Source organism: Eubalaena glacialis, chromosome X, assembly GCF_028564815.1.
Source record: "Eubalaena glacialis isolate mEubGla1 chromosome X, mEubGla1.1.hap2.+ XY, whole genome shotgun sequence".
NCBI lineage: Eukaryota > Metazoa > Chordata > Mammalia > Artiodactyla > Balaenidae > Eubalaena > Eubalaena glacialis.
Genome location: NC_083736.1, coordinates 100,903,004 through 100,926,614, shown reverse-complemented (window position 1 = coordinate 100,926,614; position 23,611 = coordinate 100,903,004). Strand labels below are relative to the sequence as shown.

The 23,611-nt window shown below is 40.6% G+C and overlaps 1 protein-coding gene across 1 annotated transcript in view; it reads left to right on the top strand.

The window, feature by feature from the left end:
- GUCY2F (guanylate cyclase 2F, retinal) overlaps nucleotides 1-23,611 on the top strand; it is a 92,194-nt gene that overhangs the window by 4,855 nt on the left and 63,728 nt on the right. Inside the window, 2 exon segments of the mRNA XM_061178197.1 lie at nucleotides 8,442-9,192; nucleotides 18,728-19,029. Of these exon segments, the coding sequence (XP_061034180.1) occupies nucleotides 8,442-9,192; nucleotides 18,728-19,029 (1,053 nt within the window).

The following is a 23,611-nucleotide window of genomic DNA, read 5'->3' as shown; positions in this document are numbered from 1 at the left end:
AAATGGCCTTGGGTTTGAATTCTGACTCCACCACTTATTCCGAATCAGACTGTCTGGGCTTAAATTCTGGCTCCACTGATTAGTGGCTGTGTGACTTTGGGTCAGTCACGTTAACCTCTCTTTACTTCTGCAATTCAAACAGTACCCACCTTATGGGATCATTGTGCAGATTAAAGGAGATATAGGGATTCCAAGAATGCCTACCATATCATCAGTACTCAATAAATATTATTATTGCCTAACTTATCTGAGTCTTGGTATCCTCATTTACAAAATGGGGGGAATAATAGCTACTTTCATGGTTGTTTTGAATATAAAATGAGATAATGTACATGTAAAAATGCCTACCATACTAAAAAAAGGCAGCCAAATAATGACCATTGGCAAGAACAGGTGGAGAAACAAGAACTCTCGTATATTGATGGTGGGAATGTAAAATGGTACAGCCTCTTTGGAAAACAGTTTGACAATTCCTCAAAAAGCTAAACATAGAGTTATCACATGTCCCAGCAATTCCACGTTTAGGTATATACCCCAAAGAATTGAAAACGTATGTCCACACAAAAACTTGTACACAATGTTCATAGAAGCATTATTCATAATAGCTAAAAAGTGGAAATTACCCAAATGTCTATCCATTCATAAATGAGTGAACAAAATGTGACATATGCAATAAAGCAGAAAATTATTCAGCCATAAAAAGGAATGAAGTAGTGATGCATGCTACAAGATACATGACCTTTGAAAACATTGTGCTAAGTCACAGATGACTACATATTGTACATGGGCATTTATATGAAATGTCCAGAATAGGCAAATCCATAGAGACAGAAAGTAGATTGGTGGATGACAAGGGCTGGGAGGAGGGGAAGAATAGGGAATGACAGCTAAATGGATACAGGATTTCTTTGTGGCAGGTCATAAAAATGCTCTGGAATTGGATAGTAGCGATGGTTATACAACCTTGTGATTACATATATCAAAGCCCACCAAATTGTACACTTTAAAAGAGTGAATTTTATGGTATGTGAATTATGTCTCAATAAAGCTGTTAGCTTTTTAAATGTCTGCCATATGGTAGCCATAATTTAACAGAAATCATTTTTAGCCACCAACCCCTCAGCTCTCACCTTAGGAATACAGAACAGGTCCCTGAATGAATGATGCTCGCGACAAAGAGGATTGCTAAGGGGAAGGGGATAGATTTAAAGTATGGGCGTGTGTGCAGAGTTGGGGGGAGGGAGTTGGGGGTCTCTCTTGGAAGAAAAGGCAGTGAAGGCATTTAAGGAGAACAGAAGGAGACAAACTTCACCTACTTCGAATTTTGCAGGGAGTCAGCCTGGATCATCTTTCATATCCTGGACTGGAATCACAACTGACGAATGTTCTGGCATTTAAAGCCGTCCTGGAAAAAGGGTGATGTGTGATTATTGGACAGAAGAGAAAAAGGAAGAACACAGAGGCAAAATCCGAGGGTATGTGAGTCCAACTTTGAAAGGTAGAAGTAGGCAGTAGTCCGTGGAGGATGCATTTATCCAGAGGACTCTTGTTTGTTAATCTCTGGGTCAATGCATTTAGGTCAGCACTAACTCTGCTACAGGTGGGATCAATTTAAAGGATTAGAAGTGTCTCTCTAAATCCTAATCCTGGTCTTGGGCTGGGGATGCTGAAGAGTGATTTAAAAAAAGGTTTACTCTCCCTCTCAATTATTTACCCCATTAATGGAATTTATCAACAGACTGGAGTCCTTGGCAGGATTATGAACGCATAAAAGATGCCCTGAAATGGACACACGGGGTAGCCATGCCAGAGATTTGCATGCGCAGACGGTAAATTGAAGACATTTGAGCGGTGAATTACATGGTGAGTAGTTGACAGCTCTTGTTTATTAGAAAGATTGTAGTGGGGAAAAAACATAGCCCACTTGGGAGCTCAATCTTCTGACGGAGATATGTCAGTTTTACTGCAATATGTGGCGGGAAAAAAGAAACAAAATAAAAAATGAAAGAGAGAAAGAAAGAATGAGAGAAAGGGGGAAAAAAGAGCTTTCAAGGCACTTTAAAAAAAGATTTGGGCTCAAAGGCTCTCATCCAAGCTTTCATTTAGTTTCTCTCGTGATTCTTTTTTATTTCATCCTGATGTTGTCTTACACAAGCTGTTAACTTGATTCAGGCTGTAACTGCAAAGATCTATCATCCATAGAAGTCCTCAGCTTGACAAGCTAGGATGAGGAACCATTTTCCTCAGAGCTATTTGTCATAGTCTTTCTTCGTACATGTTTAAAGAACAGTCGTTTCCCTTGTGAAATCAGGCTTCGCATCACATTGTGAAAGCTACCTGAACTAAAATGACGCATCCCTATGCTCCTTTCCATGGAAGCCCGATTCCATGCAGGTGTTCAAACCTGAGTTACCTAGGCAACGGCTCCAGAAGAGCTGTGGGTCAGTAGTATTCTATTTTCAAAATTTCATATCTTCAAACTTTTAGTTATGTCCACATTTCCCATTAATCCCAAAGAAGGCTTCAGCAGGCTTGTTGCGAAGACAGTGTCTTTTACACAAGAGCTTTATAATTTTGTTTTTAAACCCAAATCAGCAGGAAAAAAGAAGGCTTAGGCCCTCCCTCCCTCACTCCCTCCCTCACTCTCCCTTCCTTTTTCCCTTCCTTCTTTCCTCCCTCCCTCCCTTCCTTCCTTCCTTCTTCCCTTCCTCCCTTCGTCTTCCTCTCTTCTCTGTCTCCTTACTTTTTTTTTCAGACTAAGTTTCCTTCTGCAAAATCCTGGGATCAGGGATCAAGACTACATTTTAGAGCAACACAGAACTTTCTGGTTCTCAAGGGAGTCCTAGCAGAGTTAGAAACACCACCCAATGCATGAAATAGAGCCCAGGAAGAATGGAGAGACAAATCTTCAGCTTGGGAGTTGTTTAACAAAGGGCAACAACAACCTAGACAAATAGCAAGAGGTACTCTCTGACATGTGGCTTGAGGAAGGACCATGTTGTAAATGTGTAAACTTGAAAAATGCTACACAAAAGGAGCAAAATTTGAATTTGAATTTTTTATTATGATAAGAACACTTAACATGAGATTTGCCCTCTTAACAAATTTTTAAGTGCAAAATACAATATTGTTAACTATAGGCACTATGTTGTACAGTAAATCTCTAGATCTTTTTCAGCTTGCTGAACTAAAACTCTATGCTCATTGAACTTGCCATTTCCCTCTCTCCATAGCCCTCAGCAGCCACTATTCTATTCTCTGCTTCAATGCATTTGACTATGTTAGACATCTCATATAAGCAGAATTACACAATATTTATCCTGGCTTTTTCACTTAGCATGATATCCTCCAGGTTCATCCATGTAATTGCATATGGCAGGATTTTCTTCTTTTCAAAGGCTTAATAATATTCCATTTTATGTATATACCACATTTTCTCTGCCATTCATCCATCGACGGACATTTATGTTGTTTCTATATCTTGGCTATCGTGAATAATGCTGCAATGAACATGGGAGTGCAGATATCTCTTTGAGAGCCTGATTTCAATTCTTTTAGATATGTATATCCAGAAGTTGGATTACTAGATTATAGGGTAGTTCTATTCTTAATGTTTCGAGGAATGTCCATACTGTTTTCCATAGCTGCTACACCATTTTACATTCCCATCAACAGTGTGCAAGGCCTAAAACAAAAGCCTGTTCAAGAACATAGTAATAAAACCTTTCACTTGTGCTCCATGTCTCCTCTTCACTATTTATTCAACAAACACTTGCTGAGTACCTATTATGTTTCAGGCACTGTGCAGGGCCCTGGAGATACCATGGTGAGCAAAAGCAAGCAGGGAACTTACAAATTTGACCTTACATATGAGCCATGTTGGTGGATATTATTGCTCTCTTCCTCCTGAGGTACATAGTTTCTTTTCCTGGTAAGATTTCTTGGCCAGGCCCTATAGTCCCCCACTTTTTATTTTGTAGCTACAGGCCTAGCACAGACCAGGTTCTCAATGTATCCTTGCTCATAATGATAAGATAGTGAATGGTTGTAGGAATCCAGATTTTCAGTATAGTATAACTACAGCATGGGGGTGGCACTTCACATTGTAGGTACTTGATAGAGGATTCTAGACCAAAATTTAAAATGATCAGGAACTGGATCTGCCAGATGGGAGTAAGTGCAAACCACTCCAGCAAAATCTAATTAGAACAGCAGAGCCTAGGGAATGTTGAATGAATTCAGAAAGCAGTTTCATAGCACAGAGGTTTAGAAAAGTCACTGCTTGGAAGAAGTACAGAATCCCAGGATCAATGTACGTCAGAGAAGAAAGGGACTTGAAGATCCTCTAGTTCAGCTGAGGGAGAAAAAAGAGAGACCTAGAAGGGGGAACAATATCTTCAGTGTCACATGGTGAGTCAGTGGCAGATCTGGGTTCAAGATCCAGGCCTTCCGATTCCCAAAGCAGTCCTCTTTCCAAACAGCAAGGAAGAACTAGTATTTACTGAAGGACAACTGCGTGCTCAGCATTCTATCTTATTTAATCCCTTACCTCAAAAGCGTTAAATTAAATTTACCTCCATCTTGCAGATGAAGCAGTTAAGAAGCAGAACTAACGTGCCAAAGGTCGTACTCCCAAGACTTCTGCTCTCAAAGACTAGGATTAGCTTCATATAGAGTACAATGTGATTGGAGGCCCGCACCCCCAGTTGTGCAATACTGCACCCTCAGTGAGGGGTCCCCAGGTTTGGCTGGAACACTGGTGGCAAATTTCTTCTAGTTGGATAATAAATTTCTGTTTGCTCCTCCTAGTTTACTCCATCCCTCCCCCTCATTACTTAATTTATTATTTCATGGGGAACAAAGGGATTTTTAAAAAACCACCAATGAATCATTCAAGCTCTATCTGGGTAGCATAGAAGGTATAATAAGGATGGTCTTAGTGACTTCATAGATTAGGGGCTGTTGGCAGGCAGTGCTTGATCAACTGGGATACAAATCCCCATCCTGCTACTATGTGCCCTCAGGCAAATTATTTATCCTTTCTGAGCCTCAGTTTCATCATCTGTAAATGAGGGTAATAATAGTATCTACCTCAAAGGGCTGCGACGAGTCGATTTTATTTATTTATTTATATTTATTTATTTTACTTAGTTATTACTATCATTAGTTTCTTTTATTTTATTTTTTTATTGAAGTAGAGTTGATTGACAGTGTTGTACCAATCTCTGCTGTACAGCAAAGTGACTCAGTTATACACATATAGATATTCTTTTTTTAATATTCTTTTCCATTATGGTTTACCATAGGAGACTGAATATAGTTCCCTGTGCTATACAGTAGGACCTTGTTGTTTATCCATCCTATATATAATAGTTTTCATCTGCTAATCCCAAACTCCCAGTCCTTCCCTCCCCCATCCCCCTCCCCCTCGGCAACCACAAGTCTGTTCTCTATGTCTGTGAGTCTGTTTCTGTTTCGCAGATAGGTTCATTGGTGCCATATTTTAGATTCCACATATAAGTGATATCATATGGTATTTGTCTTTTTCTTTCTGACTTACTTCGCTTAGTATGACAACCTCTAGTTGCATCCATGTTGCTGCAGATGGCATTATTTTGTTCTTTTTTATGGCTGAGTAGTGCTCCATTTTAACCTGTGTACAAATGATGGGGCATACTATTGTGGTATGTCTGGAAGATCCAGCAGATGTGCCCCTGACTGGTTTCTTGAAGAGTCAGGCTTTCTCATAAAATTAGGGGTGAAAGTCAAGGTGATAACCAACAGACCCGGCCCAGACAGAATTATTGCTGGCAAGCCCAGTCACACAAGAGCCAATTATTAACCCTGAAGAGAGCCATGCCATTATTTTGATCTTTGGTTGGAATTAAAAATTCACTAAGGATTTTCCTCATTAATATCTCCCCCAAGCAGTTAATTCTTCTTATTATATCTAGTGAGGTTATTCTTGGCCTTGGAGCAACTTTAGTGTTTTATTAATTCATTTCACAAACATTTATCTGGTACCTACTATGTGTTGGCTAGGCATTAGTGAGATGAAGAAGATCCTTAGGAAATCCCAGTACAGTGGGCTCTGTTCCCCATAGAGAGTTGCCCTCGTTGCCTACCCCTTGTAGTTGAAAGTATGAGGTCCTGTAAATACAGAGATAGCAAACAGTTCGGTAGCTTTGTCACAACACAGACCAGAAATAGGGACAGTTTATAAATCAGAGGAACGCCTTTCCTAATGGGTATAAGTATGAGGCACAGGTGGAAAAACAATGAACTCAACCTGGGGGTGTTAATTAAGGCTGCACAGAGGAGGGAACACTTTATTTGGGTCTTGAAGGTAGAGTTCATCAGGAGAATCTGGAAGTGGAGTAGGGGAGGAAGGAGGAGGACATTCCAGGCGGAAGGAATGTCACTTTCCAAATCCTATGCTTGGCAGACTATGTGACATATGTCTATAGAACTGCAAAAAATTTACTATAGCATCAGATGAGAACAGGGAGATGGGGGGTATAGAGAAAGACAAGGGCCAAGTGGAGAAAGTCTTTGCATGCATCATCTTGAAAGAGCCCTCCACATTTACTGACTCCACTTCATTCATCCCCATTCATTTTTGACTCATTGTGGGTCCTTCCACTTGCAGTCTTACTCTCTGAATCCAAATCTAATGGACAGAGACCTTTCTATATTTAGCTCACCTGACTTCTCAATGGAGTGTGAGATGTGATAAACAATCTTCATCCTCAAAGTGTCATCTTCCTTGTGTTGTAAGATACCACTGTCTCCTGGATTTTGCTGTTTCTCTGGACTTTTCATGGAAGTTTTCATTATAACCTCCTTTCTCTCTGCCTGACCTTTAATTGTTGTGGGTTTTCAGGATTTTGTCCTCTGACTTCTTTCTCTACTTTGCAACTCTCTTTTGTTGATCTTATACACTGCCATGTCTTCAATTACCCTCTATCAATTGATTACATTCAAATTTATATCTCTGGCTCAGCTTTCTGTTACAAGATCCAGTATGTTAAATTGTCAACTGGATCTTGCTACTTGGATATTCTACAGGCATCATCAGTTCAACGTGTCTAATAGAATACATTATATTTCCCACTCCTTCCTTTAGTGTTCCCTATCTCAGAGACTTATATCATTTTCTAACCAGTTGCCCCTTCCTTTAGTGTTCCCTATCTCAGAGACTTATATCATTTTCTAACCAGTTGCCTAGCCCAAAATCATCTTGGAGTCCTCCCTTTTCCCCCTTACCTTCTACATCTTGTCAGTCACTAAGTTATTATTGGCTTTACCTTCTTAATCTCTTTGATGTTTTTAATCTTGGTGGAATTCATCTCCATTCTTCTACGTCTTTACTACCACTCTCTTGGTCTGCCATCATTTCTCATATGGATTACTACAACAGCCTCCAAACTGGTCTCCCTGCCTCCAGTCTTGCCCCCTTCCAACCCATTCTCCACACTGCTACTTGAGTAATCTTTAGAAAATGAAAATCTTATTATATCATTTCTCTGCTTAAAACTATTATCTACAGGATTAAATCTAAAAACTTATGAATGGCATATAGGACTCTTGGTGACCTGGCCCCTGCCTTGGTTGACATCACAGACCTGAGCAGAACAAATGCCTTGGAACTGTGAGAATCTAATATATCCTTTTCCTTTTATAACCTCTGGGCCTTACTGTATATTGTTCCTTCTGCCTAGAAGGCTCTTAGCAACAACCCCCTTGCAACCCCATTCACCTGGCTAACTTTTCTTTCAATACTTAACTCAGAGAGACGTCGCTCCTCCTCCCTCTTCTCCTCCCCTGAAATTTGGGTTTGGGTGATCCTCTCTGTTTTCCTCTGTCTGGGCTACTTCAATCATAGCACTTCTTACTCTGCTTTGCCATTATCTATTTACATCTGTGTCTGTCCCCAAGAGGGGAGTGTGGTGGAGAAAAATTGACATATTTGAAACTATAATAATGATAAAAATATCACTAATATAAAGTTAATGACCTGCCAAACCCTGTTAAAAGTGTTTGCTGTATGTTAATCCATGTAATCCTTACAACACTGTGAGATGAGCAACTATTACTGAAGCTGAATCAACAGTACTTGGTGATGGATTGACTGAGGGGCAGAGAAGAAGGAAGAGTCTCAGCTGACTACCAGGTTTCTGACCAGAGCAAGTAGATGGAGGCGCCATCTCCTGAGATAAGGATTACAGGAAGTAGAGGAAGGGGAGGAGTTTTGGTCAGGGTAGGGGAGAGAAACTTTTAGTTAGGGACTGCCATTCCTTGGCCATTCTTTCATAACTGTTATTTCCAGAAGTTTCAGGAATAATGTGAGTAATATACCTTTTCTTCTGATTGACAGGCATTTGGAAACAACAGTATCCATCTCGCGACAGCAGCCTAACCTTCCAGTATTTCTTCATTAGCCTGCTGGAAGCAGGACGGCTCTGTTCTTGGGACCCTGGCCTTTCTCTCACCTTATGCTCTGGTTTTCGGCTCCCGGAAGACAGCGAGGGCACCATGGCCTTGCATCCTTCAAGCTCCTGTGGTGTTTGTGCCTCCTGGCCCTTACGTCCCTCCCGCAGCGGGTATGGGCACCCCCCTACAAGATAGGGGTGGTGGGCCCTTGGACTTGTGATCCATTGTTCTCAAAGGCCCTGCCCGAGGTTGCCGCTCGGTTAGCCATTGAGCGGATCAACAAGGACCCATCGTTTGACCTGGGTTACTCTTTTGAATACGTGATTCTCAATGAAGACTGCCAGGCTTCCAGGGCTCTATCCAGTTTCATTTCCCACCACCAGATGGCCTCAGGATTTATTGGACCTGCCAACCCTGGCTACTGCGAGGCAGCCTCACTCCTGGGAAACAGCTGGGACAAAGGGATTTTCTCTTGGGCCTGTGTGAATTATGAATTAGACAATAAAAATAGCCATCCGACCTTTTCTCGGACACTCCCTTCTCCCATCCAGGTGCTGGTAACCATCATGAAATATTTCCAGTGGGCTCACGCTGGAGTCATTTCCTCAGATGAAGACATTTGGGTGCATACAGCCCATCGAGTTGCAAGTGCTCTTCGGAGCCGCGGCCTACCTGTAGGGGTCGTCCTGACCACAGGACAAGACAGCCAAAGCATCCAGAAAGCTCTACAGCGGATTCGCCAGGCAGACAGAATTCTCAGTGAGTGCCTTCTCCTGGCTCAGCTTTAAATGTGGCTTCAGTGAAAGGATATGACAATGTCCAAAATTTTCCTATCCTCACACCCTAGGATAGCACATCACTCTCCAGTTCTTCATGCATTTGCCCCCTTTCAATCACACTCGGGCCCCAAGACTATCCTGCTTCAACAGAGCCTATTTTATGAACTGAATAAAAGTACAAAGACCTCTGTGGTTACAATGCCCTTGGGTGCCAGTGCTGGCTCTCAGCACCTGGTGGGGGGGAAGATTAGCATCAAGAGCAACTGTGGTCACACACCCTCCATGCCCTTAGGACCCCAGCAGTTTCAGATCAGCCAAGAAGTGGTGTTCTTATAGCTCTATTTTTGTCTGGTCTAGTCACTGAAGGGAGATTTACCTTTGATTCCCTTCTGGGTACTTTCCCTCATAGGTGCCCAGTGCCCTTGTGTCATCACATCTCACTTAGAACCTGTCTCCTCTGGACTCAGAAATGCACACCCACCCCTTCTCACTTTCCACTCCCTGAAAGCAGGGCTTCTCTCTCTGCAGCACACAACGAGCCGATATGGAGGGAGCTAGCTGATAAATAAAAGCATATTAAAATGAGAAGCCTGCCTAAATTGTAACCTTTCCCCTCCCAAGAGAAGTTTTATGTTCAAAGATGATTCTTGCAGAGACCATGAACCAAGTGTAAAGCAAAGGACTGACCCACTGACCCAGGGCAAGTTGGGTGCATTTTGGGAAAGGGGAAGGCTCTTCCTGGTCCTCTTAAATCAGATGGAAGTCTTTTACATATACATACTGCAAGCCTTTGTGACACTTGGTTTTGATTTTTTTCTATTCTAATTTTTTAATCTCCACTTTACCTTTTTTCTGGAAAGTAGCAGTGATTTGTGGGAACACTGATCATCCTCTATTGCAGTCACTCCATCGCTTTAGGACAGATAGCTCAGAAACTACTTGTCAAACTGATTACTTCTAGGATTAGACCTGGTCCCAGTCATTTCCTTAACATAACAATGGACTTGTTAGAGAATGGTCCAGCTTAGGGCTGGCCTATACCCAGAAGCCCATTTTAAGTTTCAAGTGTCTCCAGTATTGGACCTTAATTATGATCCTTATGGGAGGATGAGGGCAAGAATTTTTAGTTCCAGGAACTATAGTAGTCTGCTTCCAGCTCCAGTCTACAAGATCCTATAAATGTTAAGCAATCAGTGTGGCTCTGATTACTTCATAATAGGGCTTGATACTTTCAAAGCAGAGCACAGAATTATTTTTAAAGGTATAAAACCATTTCCAGGGAGGAATCATGCCAGAAACAGGCTAACATATTTAATATCATAACTTTATAATATGTTACAAATCTTCATGAAGCCCAGTGTCTCCTGCAAGTTTACATTCCATGAGTGTTTCACATCCCACCCATTCTAAATAGTATACTCTTTGAAATGACATTTTGGCCTCTACCATGAAATGTTAAATAAATCCAGGCCCCGAAGCTCTTTGGGTTGTCAGACTGAGAGAAGTTAGGATTGAGTGTTTACCACCCACAATTCTTTTGAGGCAGGGAGGTAGCAAATGTACAGATTATCACCGTACTATTAGAGATGCATTCCTTTAGGTCAATGGTTCTTACTCTGGCCGCACACTGGAAATACCTGGACATCTTTTCAAAATGATTGCGGCCAGAGTACCACCTCCAGACATTATGATGGTCTGTGGTGAGGCCCCAGCAAAGGTATTTTAAAGAGCTTCCCAGGTGCTTGTAAAATGTAGCCAGAGTCAAGAACCACTGCTTCAAGTTCAAGAAAATGTAAATAAATGTTCCCTACTTTAAGTTACCAGACAATTTTTTGTCTTAATATGACTTTGTTTAATCAGATTGCTTTCTGTATAGCAGTGTGGATCAGCTCGCTAAGAGAATGAAAATTTTAAGATGGGGGAGAGGGGGTAGGAGCCTGGAAGCCTAGAGAGGGAGGTATGTGGTTATGCAACAAAGAAAGACCCTGGGTAGGGAGAAAAGCAGTAGAAAACGCAGTAGGGACTCAGAAAGGGAGATAAAAGGGAGTGAAGACAAAGCTCTGCTCTCCAAGATTTTGCCCCGGGTTTCTGACAAGACATAGACAGACTCAGGTGAGGCGTGCTGGGACCTCAGCGTCATGAATCAGAACGTGGGTAGGTTGGGGCGGATGCAGGGAAACTGAGCCATTGGCTGAGCTGCGACCTGAGTAGGACCTCGGGCACCTGAGTGTGCACTGACCAAAAGCGTGTGGTACCCACACTTGGCACAGCTAGTTTTTGGTATCTGAGGGCACTCCAAGTGATGGGTGGGATGTGACAGGAGGACTTGCAGAAGGGGAGTGAGTCTTAAAGCGAGGTAAGCCTGTTGTCCACTTGATCATCCATTGAGACTAGTGCCCCAGCCAATAGGAGCATGAGAAGCAGGATCCAGAGTATGAATATAAATCGAGTATCAGGACTTTAGCCGAGAGGCCTAGGGTTCGGGGCACATCTCCAGTCCAATCAGAGAATGGGAGATCTGGTGAGAAACTGAGCTAGAAGTTAATGAGTATGGATTGGGCCAACTGAGCAGTGAGGATGGTTACAATACACCAGATCCAGCATCTACTCGATCAAATCTCTAGCTGATTTTCTAGCCCCTTTCAACTGGTAGGACTGAGCCTGTGAAAGTATTCCTAGCTGTTGACTATTGGGACTGAAAAAGCACTAAGGTTTTTGTGGTGACCTCAGCTGAGAAGGGCTGAGGAAGGCAGTGCCTGGCCTCTTCCTTATTTTGCTGGGTATGAGGCTACTTCTTAACACTGTGGACCCCCAAGTAAACCTTCAGAGAAGGACCTTTTATGATGTACAAAATATAGTGGAAAGGGATCCCTTCCTTTGGAGAGGACTGGCAATATTTGGAAGTAATGGAAATAGCTGGAAGACTGGTTTTGTCTGACCTACTCACGATAACAGTGACCAAAGCCCCATGTGGCAGTGGCAGTGGTGGCGGCAGTGAGAGATAGTGGTGGGGAGGGAGGGTAGAGCTGCTATGCCACTTCTCTTCCTTGTAAATTTATGTTTCCAATGATCACTGGCACATTACTGGAGTCAGAAGGAATGTCTTTCTCAGAAACTGGTCTAAATTTTGCTTACACAACAGGAAGACAATGATAAAATTTAATAGTAAAGATGATCATAACAATAATAATGGTTGTGGGCTCTTGGAAAGGGAAACAGCAGGGGTGTTACTAGAGGCTGCCATTGAGACAATGAAAGCAACCATAATACCACTTTACATGTGAACAGCTCTCTACAGTTTACAAGGTATTTGCATATAGATAATGTCATTTAATCCTCAGGGTTATCCAGGAGCAAGGTATTTTCTTCCAAGTTTTACAACAGCTGTGAATCTCACATAACAAGTAGGTAGTTGTATACATTATTAACACCAAAGAATGGGGTAAATGAAGTCCCAGAGAAGGGGGGATTCAGGATTCAGCCTCTCCCAGATTGTCAGCTCACTTCCTTTAAGCTTCAGAGGCAATTACCAATTATCTTTGTTTCTGACAAAGTCATATAGGAGAGATATTAATCAAGGACAAAGGCCTCAGCGTACAGGCAGGGCTGCTGTATGTGGTTTTCCCTGCCCAAGGGAATCTAGCTGAGTGGGCATGAGGGCCACAATTCAGTTCGCTCTCTGCCCCTTAAACCATGAGTCCTGTTGGAGATTTGGATCCAATGGCACAAAAGAGCATCACTCACCAGGCAGAGCACCTGGGGGACTGCAATTACCCAGAAGTTCTTTTGCTAATTCTCACAAAGACTAGCAGGAGGCCCCACTAAAAAGCTCTTTAGAGAACTTTTCAAATGGCTATTTCGAGCCCTCCTCCCTTCTCCTCACCTTTTTGCCTATCAATGCTTGGCTGATTGTGAAATCCTTTCAATTTGGGTTTACAAGGTTGTTGAACCATTTGGGGATTCCTTTAAATCCTTCCAAATTGGGAATGCTTCATTACAGTATCATGTTCGGTAACTAGGACACAGTCAGAATGTTCTTCTCTTGTTCTTCCAAAATCAGATACTTTATTACTGCCTCACTGTCAGAGACCTGGCTGGCCTCTTCCATCTATTGAAGATTCTTGACATAAAAAAAAAACCCAATAATAATAATAGCAATGATAATAGCTAATATTTATTGAGAATTTAGTATATGCTAGTCATTTTGCAAGGGTTTTATATGGACCATCTCATTCAATTCTTGCAACCTCCCTGTAAAGTAAGGCCAATTACTATTTAATGCACTTCACCAATGAGACTTTGGAGGCTGAGAGAGGTTAAATAACTTGCTTAAGGTCACACAGCTAGTGAGTGGGGAAACTAGGATATGTATTCAGGTTGATCTAAAGCAGTGCCTCTCAAACCTAAGTGTGACCGGAATCCCCTGGAGGGCTTGCGTCCCTCCTCCAGAGTTTCTGACTCAGGAGGGCTGGGATAGGGTACCAGAATCTGCATTTCTAACCAGTTCAAGGTGGTGCTGATGTTGCTGGTCCAGGGATCATACTTTGAGCATCACTGGTTTAATGAAAGACTTATGCTCTCCTGCCTCCTGTCCACTTGAGGGATGCCCCTAAAGCATACTCACTTGACATCCTGTGTCCCATGGTGTATAATTTAGCCCTTCCATTTTTCTCTCTTAACTTTTGGGCCCACTGATGAAATTCTTTTAAGTGCCTCAAGGTAAGTATCGCCCCAGTTTTCCTACAGTAATAAGAATAGTGATACTGTAATACTATGGCCAAGAGCCTTAGTGCTGATAGGGAATTTGGTATACAGTTTGGTATAGATAAATGTAAGTAAATGTAAATGGTGAAAGGACAACTTGCTCTCTTGAATGGGTCCACTGTCAGTAATGATATAATTATTGAAGGCCCAGCCCAGGAGGAAATCTCTAAACATCTAGGCTTCCTGCGTTTAAGAGGCCTTACCTGCATAGCAGTTTAGGAAAAGCTGAAGAAAACATACGTTGCAAAGTATGGAGAAATATTAAAAACATAAGCTGGGCAGCAATAAAAGTACTTGTAATAACAGTTTTACTGGGTATGAAGAAACACGATCTGATGCAGACAGAATGGCCATTGAATGTAATATGTGTCTGACAGCATGCTGAGCTACTTGGACCAGTTTGACACTGGTGGCAGGTAAGTAAGTGGTGGTCTCAGGACTTAAGGCCAAAAATGTGTGCAGTGTCCTCAGTCGATAGAAATAGCCACACATCGTGTACTACAGTGTTCTTAAAGTGTGGTTTGAGGGCCTCCTGTACTGAATCACACTTTGGGCTGTGGTTGGGAAACATGCAGATTCCAGAGCCTCCCACCCTCTTTTTATGTATCCATTTTATAGAGTGCATGGGGGAGAACTGAGGGGAGGAAGGTGTGAATCTACTTGTTTCAGAGTGTGGCCAGATGGGGCTGAATCCTGGGGGAATGTGAGACCTGGGATAAATCACACTGTATGTCCCCCTCCTCCTCTGGCCTGCTTACTCTCCCATCTCTCAACACTTGTTAACACGAAATAGGTTAAAATGAAGGTTAGTGGTAGGAAATGTCACAAAAGGATTAAAATGAAAATTAAGGACAATAGAATGGAGGGTTTCTGTGGATTGGGAGCAGTATTGTGGGCTCACAACATGAATATGACTTCTAAGAACTTCTTCAGCAATAGCTAGTGAAACCATTTTCATCTCACAAGGTGTGAGACTGGGCTCAGGTTCCTCCACCATGCGCTCCATAGCCAGTAATCTGGGAGAAATAAAATTTGCTTTTGGAGAAACACAGTTCCTCTACCTCAAGGAAGTACTGGATAGAGTATTTCAATATAGGAAGAGAGGTAGGAATTGAGTGACTTAGGAATTGGCTTCTCCTAGAGTTAGACATTTCCTGCTGCTAGCATTGAGGGTGAAAGAGAGGGTCCTGAGCAGCCTGCCATAGTGGGTACCACAGTATGAAGACATAGCCACTAGACAACTCAAGTGGGGCTCAGGTGGCTCAGAGAAAGTGCTAATATCATATCCTAGTGAGATGGGATCTCAGGAGGATGTATCTCCTGGTCCTTGTTTAGGCTATAGAGTGGCTTGACTGTGAACAATCAGGATGGAAACTTACAAATTAATATTACTCAGTGATCACCTGTTGACCCAGGTCTTGTCAAGGATTTAAGGTTTCTGTCCGCTAATCCTTTCCTGACAACTTACAGGTAAAATCCCATTTTAATGAATGTCATTTTGAGATAATAAAGCTATTTAGTAAAATAATCATGTAGAACAGATGCATCTACAAATCCCTATTGACAAAGCACTCAATCTATTAAATTAAGATGGTGCTGTTTGAATTCAGTATTTATGCTTTCTGTTTTAATCGTGTTCGATGGCAAAGTCTTACCTTGCAAAAAATAGAGTAGCTTGTGATCATTCCCTCTTGAGGCTTCCATTTCATCATCTGTAAAATAATGGGGGAGTAAGACAGGCTAGATGGTCTCAAAGGGTCTTTCCAGTAATAAAAATTCTGACTCTGCCCAAAATGTCCTCTGTGTGGGCCAATGAAAGGAAAATTAAGGGGAGGGTAAGGTCTTGAGCACAGTTAATGACACTAAACATTAAACACAGGCATGTTATTATCTACTAAACACAGGCATGTTATTATCTACCTGCCCAGCAAATATCCCTTCGAATCGTTCCTCCATACTAACAATCCAAAATGCCCATGTCTCACATCTCAAGGAACCCACAAAAGATACCCAGATACAAAACTTCTTTCTGAAATTGTTTCAAACATTCCTTGTTCATTGGGTATATAATATGTACCAGGATACAGAAATAAAATACAGTTTTTGACTTCAAGGAACTCATGGTTTCATAGTAGAGGCTGACATAAATAAATAAGGGCAATGAATCTTGTAACTGCCATGACAGAAGTCAGTTCAGGGTAGAGTGGGGCTCTAAACCAGTGTCACAAGTTGGTACCCTAGTAAAAAGAATGGCAGATGGAGATCTGTGTGCAGGAAGCTTATTGGGGGAATGCTTTCAAGGACAACACCTGTGACGGAGAGGCAGCAGTAGGAAAAAGAGAAAAATTAAACTGTCATGCAGTCACAACAAAGGTCCCAGCCAGTCCCAGTGGGAGCTCTGGAGCTGGGGTGGCCCTTCAGTATTGTCCAGAATTAAGGAGTGTTGGCCTTTATGCCTCCGTATTGACCAGTCATTGGGTACAGGCAGATACAGAGAAAGGGGTGCAATGTGATAATAATTGTTTAATAGCCAGTTTATCAGGGGAGGAGGGGAAAGCCCTGATTTGTAGCATTTGTTAATTTCCATGGTGTTATAACACCCACCATGGCCAATTTCAAGCTACCAACATGACATTTACTAGTTCATAATATCCCTGAAAATTTAACCATAGTCTCTTGTGAACCAGCACAAGCCAGCTCCAACACACTACGGAGGGGATGCAACCTTGGGAGAGGTTCTCCTCAGCTGAGGGCAATTCCCTGAGAGGTATTGGCTATTATCTCCAAACATTCCCAGCAGCTAGGAGAATGAATGCTTCATTCTTGAGGGTTGCATCTGACTGGCACACCACAGCGCCCAATACACGTAGTATATGTTAAAATATTTGCTGTATTTCAACCAACACAAAGCACTTAGTTCTATTTAATATTTTCCATTCAGGGAAGTAATTTTAATATTCCTGTAAGTTAATTAGATGAATTTTATCTCTATTGGGTAACCTTGGTCTCATAATCTAATCTCTGTTTTTGTAGAAGATCCCAATACTGACCCGCTTGCCAAGGATACTGTTGGAAGAACTGACCAGCTACCCGAAGCACCTGACTAAACTCAGTGTTTCCCCTCAATGGACATGTTACTGAATTAATTTGACCAAAGTGATTCATGTTTAATGGTGTAGCCAAACTTAGGGAGTTAGGGGCCTTCGGTTCTAGTTTCTCTTTCTAAATCCAATCATTGCCTTGTTGGACCTCTCTGTCACTCCATTTTCCCATCATACAATGCGTGATTATGAACAAGGGAGGCTGAATTCCTTGTGTGGCTCAAGAACTAGCTCCAAAGATTTCCCTAGAGTATTCAAAGGAATACTTTGCGCATCAGAATACATGTAGAGCCTCTCAGGGTAATTATATTGAAGGAGCTAATGGTCATTTAAAAATTCAAGTTATGGTGTGTGTGTGTGTGTGTGTGTGTGTGTTTGGTATCTAAATCAACTTCATAACTTACTAGGTACACCTTAAAAAGTAAAGGGTACCAGCTCTGGCTCAAAGGGGAAATTTTCTGAGGGTATCTAACAAGTGCAAAGAAGGTTTTTGAAAATAGATGAAGCAATACGTAAATACCAAAGACCAGTCATTGAACGTAGTTTAAGCATACTCAGTTCCTGAGATTAAAGGTTCCATGTAAGTATGTATAATTAATATTTACCAAAGGCAGTAGGGTCTTTGCCTTTCTTCAAGGAGCTCAGAATACTTGCCAGGCATTATCTAATTAAACTACTCAATGTACCTGTGAAATGCATTGGACTCTACATTTTAAAGATGTGGGCACTGAAGCACAAGTGGGCTTAAACTAAACTCATTTAGCATGCCAAGGGCGAAATTGGATATAAGACTTTCACTCTCATGATCTAGCTGCCATTCTTCAACCGTGGCCTCCACTAATCCACTCTATTCTAGCATAGCCTTGCCAAACAACATAGTTTCATAAGTCTAGGGAGAATTAAAGTGAGTGCAAAGTAATTCCAGTTATAGGGAAGTTGGATTTTTAAAAATTGAACAAATCACCCGTAATATTAGTAGCATTTACAGCAGAGTGTGAGTTAGTGCCATTCATTGTCTATAATGGCTTTGGTAAGGGTGGGAACAGTTGGTCAACATCTGTTAGAATGTATGTCTGTAGGAGGTAGGCAATAAAAAGCAACAGTGGCTATGGGAATATCACCCATCTTCTCCCTCTAGCCTTTTTATTCTTAGGTATATTAATAGCTACCATTTATTGAGCGCTGTGTGCTAAGCCCATTGTATGTATTCCCCCTTCAGTCATCACTACCACCCCATGAAGTACCTATTTACTATCTCCATTTTATGAATGAGGCAGAGAGAGGTTAAGTAATTTACCTAAGGGTATACAGCTAGTAACTGGTGATGTTAGGATATAAACCTAGGTTTTCCAACTCCAAAGCCTCTTCATTATGCTACCTCCCACTTGCTATATTTGTTTATTCCAGTCTAGTACTAGGCTCTGCAGCCTGTAGACATGTCTGATTTTTCCCTATTGCCTAATCAGCGTCCCTGAAAATACCTCAGCCTCAACTCAGGGTTTCAACATCTTGTTCATCTTAAAGACATAAGATAGATATCATTTAAAAATTGGTTATAATACAATTATTTGTTTCTCCCAATCTGTAGTTTTTGGTACTATATTTTACTAACATATTGCCACCATAACCTCCCTGCTTTGTCGGTTTCAGTAATCATCATGTGTATGCATTCGACCTTGATTGGGGGAGAGACTCAGACACATCTCTTGGAATGGGCTCATGATCTGAAAATGACTGATGGAACCTATGTCTTTGTTCCCTATGACGCCCTGCTCTACAGTTTACCTTATAAGCATACCCCCTACCAGGTTCTAAGGAACAATCCAAAACTCCGGGAAGCCTATGATGCTGTGTTGACCATTACAGTGGAGTCCCAAGAAAAGACCTTCTCTCAAGCCTTTATGGAAGCAGCAGCTAGAGGTGAAATTCCTGAGAAGCTGGAGTCAGATCAAGTAAGTGCAGATTCACAAGTTAATCATGAACAGAAAACCTCAAAAATCAGGAAGGTAAATATTTTTCCTATCAAGTGCCTCTATTCCATAGGAAACTCAGTCAATAGCAGGCAACCACACACAAATTAAAAACACCTTTTGTTTGCAGAAAACATTTATAAAACAAAGATACATTATTGGAGGTTTTTTTTTTTTTTTTTATCTTCAAGCAACCTGCAATGATAACATATACAACCATGAAGAAGAAATAAAATGTGTTTAAGAACAGGGAAACAAAACTTTAATATATACTAGTGCCATTCAAGAGGGCCTAGTAAAAAGAAATCTTGTTTCTGACCCAAGTTTGGAACCAATTCAACAATAAGAGAGCTGGTATATAGGAAGATATTACCATTATTATTGATAAAGCTGGTACTGGAGAATGCGGCTTCTGTCTATATGCATTTGAGTTTCCCAGTATTGAATCTGAGGGTTGATCAGACTTCTCCATCTAGTTACCAGCATTGCTGGACCCCTATATTTCTGCCCCGTGAGGGCATGCCTTTTGTAAAATGTACAGCCTGAAAGAGCATAATGGAGCTTACTCCCAAGAGAAAGAAGTTAGGAGGGCTTGGGCTACATATGTTTAGTTCTCCTTCCCAACTAACCAGTCAGATTAAGTCACTCCTTTGTGGGAAGGAATGAGTAAGGGGTTGAAGAGGTCAGGTGTTTTTTGCTAGTAGAGCTATCTCTATATGAAAGGAATCATTTGGAATGGGGAAGAATTCCTCCCTAATAATATACAAGAAATAATATTTATGTATGTATACATGAATATATGTATAAACATATTTCAGATCAAATCACAGCCATTTGAGGGCTAGTGGAAGGAAAAGCAGTGGGGACAGGATGAAAGCAAGGAAATGAATGGACAAAAATAAAATGGACCAAAAAATGGACAAAAGACAAAAACAAAGAGGGAAAAATACAAAAGAGACAAGGAATATGAGAGGAAGATGGGAAGGCCAAAGATAGATTAGAAAAAATACAGAGGGGGTTTTTATAGGTTAGAGGCCAGATGTAGACGGCAGTCATTTTCAGAATGGCCCATCAATAAGTTTAAAAATTCTAGCATTTGCTAACATATTGTATTAGTTATAATGCTCTGTTATAACTAATACATTAGTTACAATGTATTAGTTATAATGCTCTGGCTGTAACTAAGAGACAGCTCAACACAAAATGGCCCAAGTCATTGGTTTCTTTTTCAAAACTGGAAGATATGGGGGCTTTAGGGTCAGTTAATTCAGCTGCTCAATGATGTTATCAGTGAACCAGGTTCTTTTCATCTTTCCACTTTACAATCATAGCATGCTAGATTGCCCTCATGATCTGGTTCTTCTCCTGGTCCCAAGATGACTGCCACAGTTCCAGACATCATGTCCAAGTGCAACTGTCTACAGACAAAAATGGGGAATGTCCCTCTCTTGTGTCTCTTTTTAAGAGTGAGGAAATCTTTCCCAAATGCTCCTCAAGCAGACTTCTCCCCACACTTTCCTGGTCACAATCGTGTCCCATACCCATACCCAAACTAATAATTTAGAAAGAGGAATGAGACCATCGTGACTGACCCTATGGCTGCTGGAAAAGTGTGCAAAAAATTGAGATTCCATTAGCAAGGAAGAAGGCTATCAGGTAGGCTGGTGGTTGTGCCTAACACTCACATTCTCCATGATCTTCTCCTTTTTGTATACTATTTATTCCTTTATCCTGTGCACTGCCTCTCTACCTGAATAAATGATTCAGATGAAACTTAGTTTTTCTTAATCTCTTTCTGTCCTGAGTATTGATAGCAAAGATTTTGCAGATTCTTGTTCTAATAAAAAAAAGTGACCAGCAGAGATATTAATAGTGTTGGATTTAAACTTTATTGCCACAGATATGTTTGTAATAAATCTTTCTTTTAGGAGACACACACATGTTTAATTGAAAACAATTCATTGATTTGGTCAAGAAAGGCAAGAATCCCTCAAACTGCTAAGAATGATTGCTCAAACCAGTTGTTTGGTGTATTTATAGGCAAGCAATCATATGGTGAACTTTTGTACTTTTTATCCAATGATATGGCATCACATAGTTACAAGACTAAGTCATCTTTTTACTTTAATCACAGGATTGAGGGAAATAGAAAGGTGTGTGTGTGTGTGTGTGTGCGTGTGTGTATCATATGTATGAGCAGATATTTTGATACAAAAAATTCAGACCTTCTACTCTTAATGTTTGATCCAATCTCTTTGAGCTTGTGGAAAACATAAGGTAATTAAGGTAAAAAAGACGCCATTAGTGTGGTTGCTAGGCAGCCTGTACTCTACTTTAGACAAGGAAATAGAGGGAGTGAAAACAAAGACTCTAAAGCTTATTAAAAAAAAAAAAAAGCTTTTTTGGATACATTTCCACCCCCACTTTGCAGGTGCCTTGGCTTTACTTTCATAACCAAAGAATGATAGAAGAGTGAGACAATTGTTTTCACATCTCTGATAAACAAAACCCCCTTTTTTCCTAAATTACCTTGCTAAAAGGTATTTTTGAAGGGAGCTAGTATAGCAGAAAGAACATATGATAAGAAGTTAGACAGGTTTAAATCTCAGCTCTCACTCTTACTAGCTGCGTGTCCTTGGGCAAGTTACTTAGATTTTTGAGTCTCAATTTTACCATCTGTAAAGTGGGTTAGTGATCTACAGCTTCTAGGATTATTGTGAAGATTAAACAAAGTAATACGTGTGAAGTGACTAGCAGAGTGCCTGGCTTATAGCTACTTCCTTTCCACCTTTTCTTTTTGGGGCCAGGATGACCTTATTGGTTGATGGTGACCTAGCATCTAAGTTACAGTCTGACCTGAACTTCCTACTCTCTTGAAGTTTTATGATTACTGGCACAGAATCGTTCAATAGTTCCAGCTTTCAAAATTGTCTCACTTTCAGAATTCCAAATGGTATTTTCTCAGATCAAATTATGTAGCTCAATGTTTGCTTATCCCTTGGCTCCTGTTGTTTTTTCCTATTCAGTCAACAGATCAACAACTATTTATTAAGCACCTGCCATGTGCCATGCACTATGCTGAACTTCAGATAGAACAGTAAACAAGACAGGATTTTTGTCAGTAGTGTGTTGGAGCCAGTTCATAAAAGCCAATTGTGTGCCTCTTTGCCAAACACTGTGTTCAGTGGCATCATGTTGGTAGCTCGAATCAGGCATTGAGAGTATTTACACCACAGAAATTGGTAAATGCTACAAATAAGAGTCTTTTTCCCTTTCATAGAGCTGTTGCCAACATTTACTAGCATATCACTTGTTCCTGCTCTTATGGGGCTTAAATTCTAATGAAAGAGAGATTGTAAATGAGTAAACAAATGTATGAGAAAGATGGCTGTATTTCTCCCTTGCCCAATAACTTCCAGTGGAATTGAAATTTCTATATATAGGCTATATTGCTTATAGAAGTGGTTTGCATCCTCTTTTAGTTTATATACTTGCCTATTCAAAAATTATAAAAAACAAAAAACTATCAAAGTGATGCATGCACACGATTTTAAAAGTCAAGAAATGCTAAAACGTTTTGTATCAACAACAAAGAAGTTCCTAGGCCTTCTTCCCACTCTTCATCAGAAACAACCACTTTCATGTCTTTTAGTTCCTTATTGTGGTATTTATATTTCTAAATACCATACTGCTACTGGTTTCTTGATTACTCAGTTTTGGACATTATTTGTTGACTTCCCATTATAGTTGAGGATTGTTAGCACTTATATACTTCCTTACCCTCTTTCAGACCTTCAATATAGTTATGTCACAATTTTTAGTTAAATTCACATTTTGTGTTTTTAACACTATACCTGTCTAAATATCATTCATAGATGATCCATGTGGTATACTATGGTAATAATTCATTTCAAGTATAACTTTTGATTTTTACTGGAGTTAATAATTGCTTTATTTTTTAATTTGTTTACCTTAATTTGGATTTCTAAGTCTTTCTGTACTGTCTGATAAAGCTGTAGAATCCTCTCAAAACAATTTTATACACAGTAAAATCTGTTAAATCCCTTATCAATTTCATTTGTTTATCCTGAGGCTCTCTGTCCTCCTATTCCAATCTAAACTTGTTGTTCCCTAAGGCTGCTATACAGCTGTTATGGTAGGATCTCTCTTTTCATCACCCTGGAAATTCGCTTTCTCTTTCTTCTGTGCCGGATTCACTATTCATGACTCTCATGACTCCCATTTTCTTGTTTACTCTCTCATTTTCGTTGAGCGCATCCTTTAGTAACTTCTGAAAAAGGTATACTGGAGGTAAACTTTTGAAATTTTGCACTGAGAGTCTTTATTCTAGCTTCATTATTGATTGATAGTTTGATAAATATATAAATCTAGGTTAAAAATTATTTTCTGTTAGCACTTTGAAGACATGGCACATTGTCTTCTTATTTCCACCATAGGTGTTGAGAACTCCAACGTCATTCTTATTCCTGATCCTTTGAAGCAACCTGTTTTCACTCCTCCTTATCTCCCCTGGAAACTTTTAAGGTTAACTCTTTATTCCTGA